This window comes from Pyrus communis, chromosome 4 (assembly GCF_963583255.1).
Source record: "Pyrus communis chromosome 4, drPyrComm1.1, whole genome shotgun sequence".
Lineage (NCBI taxonomy): Eukaryota > Viridiplantae > Streptophyta > Magnoliopsida > Rosales > Rosaceae > Pyrus > Pyrus communis.
The window spans coordinates 9,677,122-9,692,249 of NC_084806.1; the positions used below are offsets into that span (position 1 = coordinate 9,677,122).

The 15,128-nt window shown below is 37.6% G+C and overlaps 2 protein-coding genes across 2 annotated transcripts; both read left to right on the forward strand.

Annotated features, from left to right (window-relative positions):
- Positions 1 to 4,236: 4,236 nt before the first annotated feature.
- Positions 4,237 to 5,825, forward strand: LOC137730527 (uncharacterized). The gene is made up of 3 exons (XM_068469519.1): positions 4,237 to 4,472; positions 4,563 to 4,807; positions 5,354 to 5,825. Exons 1-3 carry the CDS (start codon positions 4,314 to 4,316, stop codon positions 5,733 to 5,735), a joined length of 786 nt encoding a protein of 261 aa, XP_068325620.1. The 5' UTR covers positions 4,237 to 4,313; the 3' UTR covers positions 5,736 to 5,825.
- Positions 5,826 to 14,162: 8,337 nt separating this feature from the next.
- Positions 14,163 to 14,630, forward strand: LOC137732653 (secreted RxLR effector protein 161-like). Its single transcript, XM_068471954.1, has one exon. It carries the CDS (start codon positions 14,163 to 14,165, stop codon positions 14,628 to 14,630), a length of 468 nt encoding a protein of 155 aa, XP_068328055.1.
- Positions 14,631 to 15,128: the final 498 nt, after the last annotated feature.

Genomic DNA, 15,128 nt, shown 5'->3' on the forward strand with positions numbered 1-15,128 from the left:
GGCTCCACAGACAATGTTAACTGACCATAACATGTGGCTGAAAGAGGCTATTGCTATCGCAATGCCACTATGCCAGTACAGTTGAACCACACCTTTTGCATATGGCTCGTCTTCGCAAAGTTCTCAGATTGGGTTTTTGTACTTCTTGGACCTCGTTATGATGACTGGAAATTAAGCTGAGTTTCACCAGCTGTTTAAGCTGGCCTTAGTGGGAGATTTTGAAGAAAGGTGGAGGGAAATGGTTAATGAATATGGACTGCAGGCAAATAAGCATGTAGTCAGCTTATCCGCACTGAGGAATTTTTGGGCTATAGCATATTTGAGGAATTACATTTTTGCAGGAATCATGAATACAAGTCAGTAAGAGTCTATTAATGCTTTTATCCAACGTTTTTTGAGTGCACAGTCTCAACTAGAACTTTCTGTAGAGCAAGTCCGTAAACTTTTCAGAAGAACTGAATTTTCAACCAACACCTTTGAGAGTGCTACTATTACAGACAACTATGAAAAGATTCAGTTATTAGAGTCCATGGCTTCAACACTTAATACGGAGTCAGTTGAAACAGAGGAGCACCTCGATGCTGCCTGAGAGCAAATTGCAATGGTATTATCACGCATTAAAGACCTTCCTAGGACAACACATAATCGATATTGCGTATAATTGCTCAGGGCCTTGCTGTCTGAGTGTCCAGTAATGAGAGGTCTAAGATTTGATTAATATGCTGAGTGGAGATACAGTAGGGTACTTCTAGGGTAAAAGATCGGAAAATACTAGTACATATGTGAGTGTGACAAAGGAATGGCAGTGTACTTTCCTCGGCCTTCTTTCTTGTGCCAGTGTTTCAATGTCCATTCTTGTGGAGCAACTTTGTATTTTCACTTTGGTGAACCAAATATCAATGGGAGTCGAAGACAAACTACGGCAATGAGAATCTGTCAGCGATCAATGTGGATCGTGGAACTAAGCTAAGAGACGAGAAAAACTTAGGTAGATTGCCTAATCACGTTATTCGAAGCCACCTTTCACATAAGTTTGAGAACTTCTGAGTTTTGAGCCTATTTTTCATACGCGTGTGTGCAGAGAGACTAATAAAATAAATAAAAAACTTTCTAAAAGCAAAAAAGCTTTGTATTATCTTGCATAGTCAGCAGAAGAAAAAGCTTTCTTTTCTTACGAAGGCCAAAGTGGCCGATAAAAAGAAAAGGAAAAGAAAGGCAAGTGCAATTCAAAACCAAGACCACAGGTCACATAGCATTCACAATTAAAAGTTTAAAAGATAGAAACTAAAGTAAAACGCACCTCATAAGCATAAGTTAACGCCAACCAACATCCAAGTATTCTTCCTTTGTTGATGATTCATCCGACTATTGTGATTTGTTCTTTACTCCTCAGCACTTCGGGATTTTGGCTTTCCAACTTTGGATTTTTGATGCCTTTCTTTGTCAATATTTGATGGCTTAAGAATTAAAGAAGGGGTTTTTGAATATTAATCCTTGTAAAAGATTAAAATTAAAAAAAAAAAAAAACCTGGTGCTAGATTATATATTCAATTTAATCCCTTAAAGTGTACTTTTATCAAAATTTATATTCAATTTTTGTTATTTAATGTGTATTTTTATTTAATCTCTCCACATTAAATTTAATTTTATTAATATGCACATATTTGGTTCTTTAATTATAAATGAACATAAATGAGAAAATATTAAAAGAAATTTGTGATACAAAAATATATAAATACATAAGTGTACAAAAATAACTGTGCCGAAATATATAAATTGACTTTTTTGTACCGAAATATTTATACCTACATGATTGTACCGAAATATATTATAATGAACCTAAATGTATGCATCGAAATATATTATATTGAATTAATGTACCTAAATATGTCACATCCCAACCCAGACCTCCACCACATCCTGGGCTCGACTCCACCGTAGCATGATATTGTCCGCTTTGGGCCCCAACCACGCCCTCACGGTTTTGTTTCTGGGAACTCATGCGAGAACTTCCTAGTGGGTCACCCATCCTGAGATTGCTCTCGTGCGAACTCGCTTAACTTCGGAGTTCCAATGGAACCCGAAGCCAGTGAGCTCCTAAAAAGTCTTGTGCTAGGTAGAGATGAGAATATACATATAAGGCTTACAGGATCCTCACCCCTGGGCGATGTGGGATCTTACAAAATGTCAATACCGAAATGTATGTATCAAAATGTACGTACTAAACTGTATGTACCGAGTATAGTATATTTAATTAATGTACTTAAAAGTCAATACTCAAATGTGTGTATCAAAATGTATATACTGAAATGTATTATATTAAATTAATGTACCTACATATTTGTATCGATAGATATACCAAAATATTCAAATGTATTAATGTACCTAAATGAAGAACATACAAAATTGTTATCAGAATATATATTATAAAAAAAATTAGTTGCCTAAATGTAGACATTAAAATATATTATGATGAATGAAATAAAAAATAAATTTAAATGTGATTAATACATTAAAATAAAAATAAAAAGATAAATAAAACATCAAAATATAACTATTAAATGAGATGATTAAATGTACTAGGGACTAAAACTGTGACATCCCACATCGTCCAGGAGAGTGATCCTTATATGTATATTCTCATCCCTACCTAGCACGAAGCCTTTTGGAAGCTCACTGGCTTCGGGTTCCATCGGAACTCCGAAGTTAAGTGAGTAGCACGCGAGAGCGTTGGCCCGCTCCACCGCCGTAGCACGATATTGTCCGCTTTGGGCCCTGACCACGCCCTCACGGTTTTTTTTTGGGAACTCACACGAGAACTTCCCGATGGATCACCCATCCTGGGAATGCTCTCGCGCGCTACTCGCTTAACTTCGGAGTTCCGATGGAACCCGAAGCCAGTGAGCTCCCAAAAGGCCTCATGCTAGATAGGGATGAGAATATACATATAAGGATCACTCCCCTGGGCGATGTGGGATGTCACAAAAACTGGATTTTAATCTTACACAAAGTTATAGTCTAAAACTCATCTTTGTTAAGGATTAAAATGAAGTTTTTTAATCAAAGAATTTCAATGCTTGTGAGGGATAATTTTTTTTTTAATTTTTTAGGAATATTTAAAAAATAAAAGACTTCCAATGCTTATGAAAAATAAATAAATTAATAATAGGATTAAGGTAGTCGGTGTTTAATTAGTGGTGATCGATAATCCAAAAGGGCGTTTCTGGAAGAATATATACTTGATCGACCACCTTGGCATCAATTAATTAGTTAACGTAAAGGGCTTTTCTTGGTCTAAAGAAACGAAACAATAGTATTTGACTAGCAAGAGTATATAATGATCATTCGGGAAAAAGAAAAAGAACCAACTCGTTTTCGTGTTTTCCCTAATATAAATGAAATTTACTGAACGTGTCACATATACGTTTAGAATTAATTTGGTAGATGCTAGAGGTATTATCAATTCTTTTAGTTACTATAAATATTGCGTGATTGATGAAGTCTTAGGTGTTACAGATGAATGAATAATTTAGGGTTTGTTTGGAAATGATTATGTATAAAACACTTGTACTCAGAAACGTTTTACAAATTCAAATGGTGTTAAGATTTAAAAAATCATTTTGAAGTATATTTTGGAGGAGCACTTGTAGTATGTTTGGTCCATTTAATTCGTAAGAAGTACTTATGCTTATAAGAGTACTTAGTAAAAGTGATTTTACTAGAAAAACGTGATTTGTTACTAAAACTTTAAGTGCAAACGATTTTAATTAGTCTAAAACAATTCAGTTCTTTCAAAAACAAGACCCGTATTTGGCTTTCTAGTAGTGGAGATATTTTTTAGTGTGACCGTTACACGAGTTGGTACAGCACGTGTTCCTATATAAATGGTGGGTTATGTGTGTTAAAAGGTTGATAACTTAAAAATTAAAATTTTCCATCACTTGCATTGATATACCATCCGTGTTTTCATCACAACTAAAATTTTTTCTTAGCAATGGTCCTTCTAAAAGCATTAGTACATAATGCTTGTAATAAAGCGCTTTTGGCTTTCTAATCCATTTCATGAACGTATATCAAAATGCAATTCCACATCATTTCAAATATGAATAAAAATGGGCAAGATACCTTTCTCATTAAGTCTTTCAAGAACCCAAGAATCTTGAGCTTTTAAAGCAACCTTTGATCCAAGCAATTCTATAAACTATTCCATTTCTCTCTAGCTCTCTCTCTCTCTCTCTAGAACATTCCAAAACTTAAAACCCTTATATCTCTTGCTGAGCCTGTAACCTGCATGAATAATTCTAGACTCCACAATGCCTAAGATAATGGCAGTCACACATGCAGACCTTTCACCAAGTCGTCCAACCACCGGCTTAGGTAGCAAAACCGGCGCTGTCATCATGGTCTTAACCATTCTCTGCGGCCTCTTCTGCTTCATCTTATGTCTAATTGCTGAAGCTACCCGTTCCAAGGTACGCCAAAAAATGGTTTCAGACATAACAATATTATCGTCAATTATGAAATAACCTAAGCAAATTTTGGTGGTTGATGATGATTTGTAGGTAACATGGTTGAGCAGTGATGAAGAGGAAAATGAATGTGTATACAGCGGCAGCGGGAAAACGCCGCTGCTATGTGCAGCCAGTGCATTTCTGGGGCTGGCTGTTATCATGGTGGTGGAACATGGATACATGTTGTTTGCAATTAGTAACTCACCTCCATCAGCCTTGGCTTTTTGGGAGCCTCATTATTCTGGTCCTGCAAAGGGCTTGAAATGGCAAGCTGCCTTTTTCTTTGTTTCAACTTGGTATGCCACTCATTGTTAGTCCTTCATATTTCAATTTTACCTCACTTCCACTTGGCTCTTCCCTAATTGTAGGAATTGCATCAATATTGTCGTTAACCACTAGATCCAATATAGCATGGGGCCTAATAGACAACTTAAATAGACCACTTCAATAACTTCTCGGATACGTACTTTAGTTTATATATACTATTATCGACTTAACCAAAAGTTCCAGTACATGGTTGGACATGTCAAACAAATTAACATACCACTTTCTGAACAGTAACTTCTCCCGTTATATTTATCAGTATCACCATCAACTTAACCCCATGGTCTTCAACCTGTCATACAACTTAACATACGGCTTTATGAGTAGTGACTTCTCCGATATGGAGGACAATTCTATCTGATCCACAATTCATAACAATAATACAAATTTATGCGAACCATCTAATCATAAACACAAGTTACGCACATGTAATTAACTTCATTAACATTTTGCATTAGGTACTTCTCTCAAACTCAGTAATTATAACTACATATGTGGCTTGTTGTTGTGTTAATTAGGGTTTGTTTTGCTGTTGGCGAGATCTTGTTATTGATTGGACTAAGCGTGGAGTCAGGGCACTTGAGAAAATGGTCAAGGCCAAGACCCAGTTGCCTTGTCCTCAGAGAAGGTGTGTTATCTGCTGCTGGGGTGTTTGCTTTGACAACAGTTTTCCTTGCTGCTGGGTTATACTTGACTGCATCGAGAGCACAAAGAATCTCCCAACGCCAAGAAACTTTGAGGAGAGAAATGATTGAAGCCTCCATACTCTATGCCTCTCCGCCAAGGTCACCTCCTCTCACAACCATTCCTAGGGAGAACCCTTTGTTTAGAGAAAATCACATTGAGCAACCACCATTGATTGTGAATCCGACGGCTCCTAGCAAACAATTAAATTTGTAATCTAGATAATTTGGTGTTGGTGAAACCAATGTAAATTGTACACAAATGCGAACATTGTAAGTCATGATATAGTTTTGCACATGACTAATTGGTCAGCAACACTTCGTTTTTAGTTAGTTAAAATTTCATGAATGACAATTGTTGATAAAAAAAAAATTGTCGTGACGTACTATAGTCTTGTACCAACAACATAACTTGAGCTTGAATAAAATCTGGCTAATGACATTTACCCCTACACCTGAGATCCTAGTTTGATTTTCCCGCACCACTATCACTTGTATAAGAAAAAGTGCTCTTACAATCGAACTTACAAAGATAGAAATTCAAACTCAAATACAATAAGTTTACTGGTGTAGCCAAATAGTATAACATTAGCCAGTGTTGTTGTCAATAAACTGGAACCCAATTAACGTTCGATCATGTAATTGTAGACATGTAAATTTTAGTAAAATGAATGCTCACCAACACATTAAAATTTCGATGTGTTGAGGATTACGTGACATGCGTCATGTGTCTCACAAATCGTACACATGGCACTTGACTCATCAAAATTGGACAAGTCATGAAGAGTGACATGCATTGACATCTGACTTAAATTAATTAAGACATTATATTTGTTAGTTCTTTAATTAATTTTAATTTAAATCAAACAAATTAAATTGATATAAAATGTCAAATCAAGGATGGCCAATTTGAGGATGAAATGTGATTGGTTTATTTGATTTAAATAAAGATTATTGGATTAAATCAAATATTATTTAATGAAGTCAAATTGCGAACCAAGCTTCAGATCAAGTTTTGGTTTTTTCGTCAATCAATTAAGTGCAAAATCAAGACCAAGTCAAGCCTCAACCAAGATTTGGAGAACTTATAAATACGAATTTTCAAGACAAAGAAAGCCCCGGAGAAATTCATCTCCACACCCAGACACTAAAACTCTCAAGCCCCAAACACTCTCAACACTCGGAAGACTCAAAAAGCTCTATGCGTTCTTCGTCACCCTTGTGAAGAACCACTAAGCACCCCTACACATATTGGTTCCTCCATCGCCACAAGTCAAATTCTTGTGGCATCTACTAATTCGAGAACAATTCACTGCGACCCTCGGATCAACAACCATACACATACACTCTATAGCCCCAGAGATCGAATTAGAGGATTCAATTTTTGTAATCGGAGATTGTAACCTTAAACCCTATGCATTAAGACAAAATTTATTTTATACACATGTTTTTATTTGATTTGTAACAGGAATTCACGTTTACATTAATATCATACATCAGTATCAGATGCAGTTTGATTGTGGTCAGATCAAAATCTGGTTGTTGGATAAATTTGATGACTCTGCCATTTCCTATTTGATGGACAATTCGCAAATGTAGTGAATAAAAATATGCATGTATAAATATATTTCTTAAAACTTTAACATTTATAATTCAAAGTATTAATAATTTTATAGCTGCCAACCTATGAGAAAAATTTGTGTGAGATTTAATTTGGCACTGGATCGTATTAAGTGGCACTACACACCACTTATAATTTGCCATGTGTTAAACATTAAGTATGATTTTTTATTTTTAGTTTTATATGAAAATAAAATAAAAGACTTAAAGCATTATTTCTTAGGTTAATTTTGTAATGGTAGATACCGAAGTTCTATCTGATACCCCTGAATCTGTTGATGCTTGTGATACAAAGATTGACAAGATAATTCGAAACAAACTGATGTGACATTCGTGATTGCAATTTTATGCTAATTGAATTTGACCTTGTTTTATTAGTAGATTTCAATTTTCAACATGTCGGATGCTCAGAGAGAGCATGCGTACGCTGTTGAACAATTTGTTCCGGGATTTGCATATCTAAGGGTCCGACTTTGCATTTCCGTGAGTGAGGAGCAGTTTTGGATGATGTACTTCTTGTTGTTACTTCCAAGACCATATGAACATGATTTTCAGCTTTTATCAACCCCCAAGGCAAGAAGTTTGTATTTCTCGTGTTCTGTCACGCTTCTTGTCTATATTTCTTAGACCTGATTTTGTGAAAATACAAATTACAAAGAATACAGAGAAGCGAAGAGGAAGAAGAAGGTGCACAAGTTAAAAATACATTTTTATCTTTGTATTTAACGGATATTTAACAAACAAAAAAAATCATTGTTTGACTAAATTTACTAACGGATTATACCATAAGAATTTAAATTCTATAGTATTTAAAGAGTTGTTAAACTCACCCCACAACCTTAGTTCCCTGCCCCATCTTATGTTCTCACCCCTCATAAAAGTTACAAAATTAAACACTCTTTTGAACCCATCAATATTCCCAAAATGTCATTGCATCAATTTAACTATTTTCCAAAAAATTAAAATTACAAATGAAAATAAGAAAACTATCCCACCCGACTCCCAAAACACCCAACACAATTTGACGGCAACACCCTTTTCCCATGCATTGTACACTTGCTCTTGGAGAAATTTGTCTGTGATCGGTATACAGAATAGTACATCACGTGTCATTATACAAATTGTGGATATGTGTGCTAAAAAGTTAATAACTTAAAAAAATAAAATTTCTCACCACTCCTATTAAAACACGTGGTGTATCACTTGTGTTCCCGTCACAACTAAAAATTGCTCTCGCCCTTGAGCACCTTCTGCTTGCTAACGACCTCGACGTATCACTCTGTCCTGTGTGGACGTTCCACATAGGTCAATAAAAAATATATTTTTCTTAAACGAATGGCCGGGCGCTTCTCTTCTCTTTTTATTTTTACTAGCATATGGGCACACACAAAGTGTGTGAGAAAATTTCTATTTGTTTTTGACATAGAAGGAGAGATGAAGGGAGTGATAGCAAACATGGGAGTAGGAAGTTTATTTTTTATTTATATATATATAGATACATATATATATATATATATCTATATATATATATATATATATATATAGTTAGAGATATGTTAGGATTATATGTAGGTAAGGCTTTGAAAAAAACAGCAAAATTTGGTTGTATGAAATTACATTTCTACCCCATATTTCTTATTCATGTTCTGTTTTAATTAGAGGATTAAACTGGTAATTTCATAAGATTTTGGTTGACAATGATTGTTTTATTGATTAGTAGAGATTCTAATTTTCAGCTGACTTCTTCCAATTGGAAGAAAGTCTTGCGTTTTCTTCGCTTTCTTCCATTTTTTTTTTTTTATTGACTATAAAAATAGATTAGGATAATTTTTATTAGTGCTTTATAAGTCATTTTACACAAAGTCAAATGTGTCATTTGTTGCAGTCATATTTAAAATAGGAATGTAATTGTGTAAATCCTAGTAGGTGTAGATTACCTATTAAATGTTGTAATCCTAAAGGAAATGGTTTTTACCTATCTTACTACTATAAATAAAGGCACAATGGGATGAATCAAACATACCTCACAATTAAATCACTATCTCTTCTCTCTAACCATAGTCGGCCCCCCTCTCTCTCTATCTAAACCCTAGATTGTTCAATCAAATAGGCCTACAACACGTTATCAGTACACTCTTGCCAGAAGCTGAGGAATGTGATGGATCGTAGGAGGATGCTATCTTCCACGAAATTCAAAGGCTTATTCGTTTTCTGCTAATCAGGTACACTTAAAATAAAAGAAGATATTTGAAACGTCCACGAAGCATGAAAATATTCCCCATGATGCATGAACCCCTCTTGTTTATATTTTCCTTCCGATATGTATTGTATATGTTCATATATTTGTCAATATATGTATTTGTTTCATGCATCGCACAATTAAATTGTTATGTGGAATATGTGAGTCAATGTATAAAATTAAATTAGAAGCAAATATGGGTTTCCTAAACCCTAGGTTCGAAACATTGGGTATTTTTTTGGTATTACCGTGGGATGGCATCACCCTGATGCTCTTGGACTACATGCGCAGCCCCTGTTGGGCTTGCTGCTCCACAACCACGGGCATGCAGCCATAGTTTCTTGGTCCATAGCCCGCAAGCCTAGCTTGCTTGGCCCCCATGTCACGACTTGCAACAAACCGAAGCCAGCCTATGCGGCTGGGCTTCCCGCGCCAAACTCAAAGGCCAGTAACCTTGTTGGGCCTTACCTCGTGCCATCTCCCTCGGCCCCAATTGAAACCTAGTTGCGGCTAGGGTTTCTCTCCCACCCACCGTGGCATGCAGCCCACTCCGAGGCCCTTTTAGGCCTTGCCTTTTACTTAAGGCACCCAACCCAAGCCCAATTATTTATTGGGGCTATATTTTCACCCAATAATATTATTTTAATATTATTTAGCTTCTACAATCGACCCCGCATGGCCTGATTTATTGAATTAATTAAAAGTGACCTGCAGTCCATTAATCTAATAATGAATCCAAAATTATTGACCTGAATATCACTTTTGGACATTAACGATTCAATAATTTATTTTTATACTTTCAACCGTCACATACTTTCGTAGTAACGAAGCTCTCACACTTGAGTTCCCGAAGAACCTCAAAGCCATTATATTCAAATTAGTATATTGCTTTCTGTGTTTCTTGTAGGAACCTCTCATTGTCAACTAATTGTTCATAAAACTAAATTGAACCTGTAGTTTCAAATTTAGCGCCTTTGAAACCCGAAATTTTCATTCAAAACATACCACATGAAACTTGAACCAATACATGTCTATAGAACCTGCATATTCTACGATATATGTCTATGGCTTACCATATGACTACTCACGTTTTTCCCTCTGTTTTAAGGACATGTCGAACTTGAACAAACTCGATTTCTCTGCTCTAGAAGTCTCTGGAACAAACTCGATTTCTCCGCTCTAGAACTTGAACAACCTTCCATGCCACCAATATTGTCCTGCAACAACAATATAGGGCGCATAAATTCACCAAGTTTTCAGATTTCATCTCTGTTTTACTTCTCGCTGAAAAGTAGAACCAGCTTTTGATGAAGAATCATCAAGCTCGACCTACTAGCTTGAACGCCGCGCCTGAAGTGCATGCGATTAATTCTAGCAACCATAAACAACGAAAGCATCATAGTAGCCGTGGCAATGGGCAACAAGCCCCACCACGGGCCCAAGGTCAATAGAGTGCCACACCTAAGGGAAGAAATGTGACCCAGCAGCGTCCACCACTGGCCCCTAAGGTCCCAAACTTCAAGAACAAAGGCAAAGCTCCCGTTCAACCTGCTTTTACTGAACTGGACATGTGTTATCACTGTGGATCAAGGGATCATTGGTCATGTGTATGCCGAGCTTCCCTTGAAGCTATTGCCAAGTATCATTCCCATCGTGAGTCTAACTTTGCACATGTGGATCATCCGAAAGATGCAACTACATCAATGAAGATATCGGATTTTCAGAAGGCGTCAACGCCTATGGATGAATAAATTAGACATGTTTTTAGGGTGTTTACCCCTAGTGGCTGAACCCACTAGGAGTGGCCGACCCTACCCCACCCCCCCTAATTTTTTCTAGGTTTATGGTTTAATTTTAAACAATTTTTCTAAGTATTTGGAATAATTTGTTTGGTTTTGGTTTGTTTTGAATTATGGATTTTGAATGGATATTATTTTCTCGAATTGCTTAATTGAATGAATGAACTTATATTTATGCATGTGACCAATTCAACAATTTATTTCTAGGTATGTCTAGTGGGGAAGTTAGTTGTATGGCAGATAGTGTAACCACGCACACCATCTTGCGTGAACGACATTATTTTACTAACTTAATACCCAAGAACACTCATTTGACAACTCTCTCAGGCTCATCCAACTTGATTGAAGGATACGAAAAGACACGTATTATGTTGTCTAATGGTACAATCTTGACCATTAAGGAGGCACTCTATTCTCCATGTTCCGGAAGAACGTTACTGAGTTTTAGAGATATTCGAGATAATTAATATCGTATTGAAACCATTGAAGACAATGGTTCTGAATTTCTTTGTATCACTTCATACGAATATGGCCAGAAGTGTATTCACGAGAACTTGGAACGTTTGCCGAGTGGGTTGTACATCACAACCATTCGCGGCATAAAATCCCACAGTGTGGCCGGCCCTATGCCTGAGTTCCAGGACACTTTGTTGCTTTGGCATGACCATTTGGGACATCCTGGATGTGACATGATGCGCCGTATCCTCAAATCTTCACACGGGCATAAGTTACGTCCCTATGTAGGACTCCAGGCATGCAAAGTGTGTTCTTTAGGGAAGTTGAATACTCAACCCTCATGTACAAAAATTATTCATGACCCCCCTAAGTTTCTTCAGAGGATTCAAAGGGACATTTGTGGACCTGTCCAACCAACCTGCGGACCATTTAGATACTTTATGGTGTTGGTTGATGCATCGACACGATGGTCACATGTTTGCTTGTTGACTACACGCAACGCCACGTTTGCTAAACTCCTAGCTCAAATAATTAAGCTAAGGGCTCACCATCCTGATTATTCGATTAAGTCGATTTGACTGGATAACGCTAGAGAGTTTATGTCACAGACTTTTGACGATTATTGCATGTCAGTAGGGATTGATGTGAAACATCTTATACCCCATGTTCACACCCAAAATGGCCTGGCAGAAGCTTTCATAAAGTGCCTTCAATTGATAGCTCGGACTTTGGTTATGAGAACCAAATTGCCGATATCTGCCTAGGGTTATGCAATATTGCACACAACTATGTTGATCCACCTGAGGCCCATCACTACCCAACCACATTCACCGTTACAGTTGGTCATTGGATACGAGCCTGACGTCTGGCATTTATGGGTGTTTGGGTGCACCATTTATATGCCAATAACGCCGTCGCTACATACCAAAATGGGTCATCGATTATGATTCGCCATCAATTGTTCGCTACTTAGAACCCTTGACAGGAGATTTCTTTACCGCACGTTTTGTGGATTATCACTTTGATGAGATAGTATTCCCGTAGTCAGGGGGAGATAAGCATGTTAACGTTCCTGTAGAACACCGCGAATTGTCGTGGTATGCTCCCATTATGTCTCATTTAGATCCACGCACTGCCCAGTCTGAAACTGAGGTACGATGAATTATAGATATTCAGAGCATTGCTTAAAGCATGTCAGATGCTTTTAATGATCTAGCTAAAGTAACAAGATCACATATACCAGCTGCAAAAGCACCTGCAAGGATAAATGTACCCTGCATACGTCCACAACCCACCTGGGAAGACCGGACCGTCCCCAAAGGTGGGGAGGCCGCACCTTCCACGCAGTAAGGTACATTGGCTGCTAGCTAATCATCTGCTCCAACCCTGAAGTGTGGCAGACCCCTTGGTTCAAAGGATTCACAACCCCGGAAGAGGAAAATTGCACCAAGTAGTGACCCTAGTTTAAATCCGACCATCGCTCACTCATCCATTCCAACGCATGAGATTATTCTAAATTACGGTGATGTTTTAGATGAAACATGTCGGCCTCCCAAGAATCACGAGATTTCAGTCCATTAAACAATATTGGATGAGGTTTGGAATAGGAATGAGATGATCGTCGACAATTCATTTGCGTACTCAGTAGCTACTAACATCATGCTTAGCGATGACATTGAACCACGTTCCGTCGATGAATGCCGACGTAGAACCGATTGGTTAAATTGGAAACAAGCAATCCAGGTCGAACTCGATTCGCTCGCAAAACGTAATGTGTTTGGATCTATAGTTCCTACACCACCACGCGTGAAGCCCGTTGGCTACAAGTGGGTTTTCGTGAGGAAGCGTAATGAGAAGAATGAAATAGTGCGATACAAAGCATGCCTCGTAACGCAATGCTTCTCTCAGCGCCCTGGGATTGATTACGAGGAGACGTATTCCCCCATAATGGACGTTATAACGTTCCGCTACCTAATCAGTTTGGTAGTTTCCCAAAAACTAAATATGCAGCTTATGGACGTGGTAACCGTGTATCTTTATGGGGATCTAGATACGGAAATTTACATGAAAGTTCCAGAAGGACTTCCATTGATTGGTTCAAATAGTTCTAGGCCACGAAACATTATCTCGATTAGGTTGAGAAGGTCACTCTACGGATTGAAACAATCCAGGCGGATGTGATATAACCGTTTGAGTGAATATTTGACAAGTCAGGGTTATATGAACAACGAATTATGGCCATGCACGTTCATAAAGAATTCATATTCTGGATTTGCAATCGTTGTAGTTTATGTCGATGACATGAACCTCATTGGGACTCCCGCAGAGCTTAAGGAAATTGCTGCACACTTGAAATCGGAATTTGAGATGAAGGATCTTAGGAAAACTCGATATTATCTAGGCCTGAAGATCGAGCACTGTTCGGATAGAATCCTAGTACATCAATCGAACTACACCTAAAAGGTGTTACGTCGTTATAATGAGGATAAAGCAAAGCCTTCGAGTACACCCATGGTCGTTCAGACTTTAGATGCTAAACGGATCCTTCCGTCCAAATGATGATGAGGAAGAGATTTTGGAACCCAAAGTTCCTTACCTAAGTGCAATTGGGGCTTTATTGCACTTAGCTCAATGTATTAGACCTGACATCTCATTTGCTGTGAATCTTTTGGTAAGATACATCAATGCGCCCACACGCAAGCACTGGAATGGTGTTAAAGATATTTTCCGTTACCTCAAGGATACTATGGATTTAGGCTTGTTCCATACCCACGAATCTCCGAGTGTTGCCGCCCCCTATGGTCATCAGATTGATTCTCGCCTTGTTGGTTACGCAGATGTTGGATATCTGTTTGACCCACATAGGACACGTTCTCAAACGAGCTATGTCTTTACCGTTGGAGACACCGCTATATCTTGCAGGTCTACCAAGAAAACGCTAGTTGCGACCTCATCAAACCATGCTAAGATTCTCACCCTGCATGAAGCATCACATTAGTGCTTTTGGCTAAGAGAAGTTATGAGACATATTCGAATCACTAGTGGTCTTACATCAGTCGTTGAACTTTTTATGTCGATCTTTGAAGAAAATACAGCATGTATCGAGCAGTTGAAGAAATGATACATCAAGGGAGACAACACTAAGCACATAGCGCCGAAGTTCTTTTACTCACACCAGCAGCAGCAGCATCAGAACATTGAAGTCAAGTAAATCCATTCCCAGGACAACCTGGCCAATCTTTTCACCAAGTCATTGCCCAAATCTACATTTCGGAAGCTCGTCCAAGGAATCGGTATACATAAATTATTTGAGTTGAATCGCTTGTAGTTCTCTTATTTAGAAGTTATGTCTAACTTAGGGGGAATATCTAGAAACATACTCACATGATCTTAATGTCCTCTTTTTCCTACGATTAGGAGTATTTTTCCCACTGGGTTTTTGCTACCTAACAAGGTTTTAATGAGGCACTGATAAGCTCATATCTATATATATATT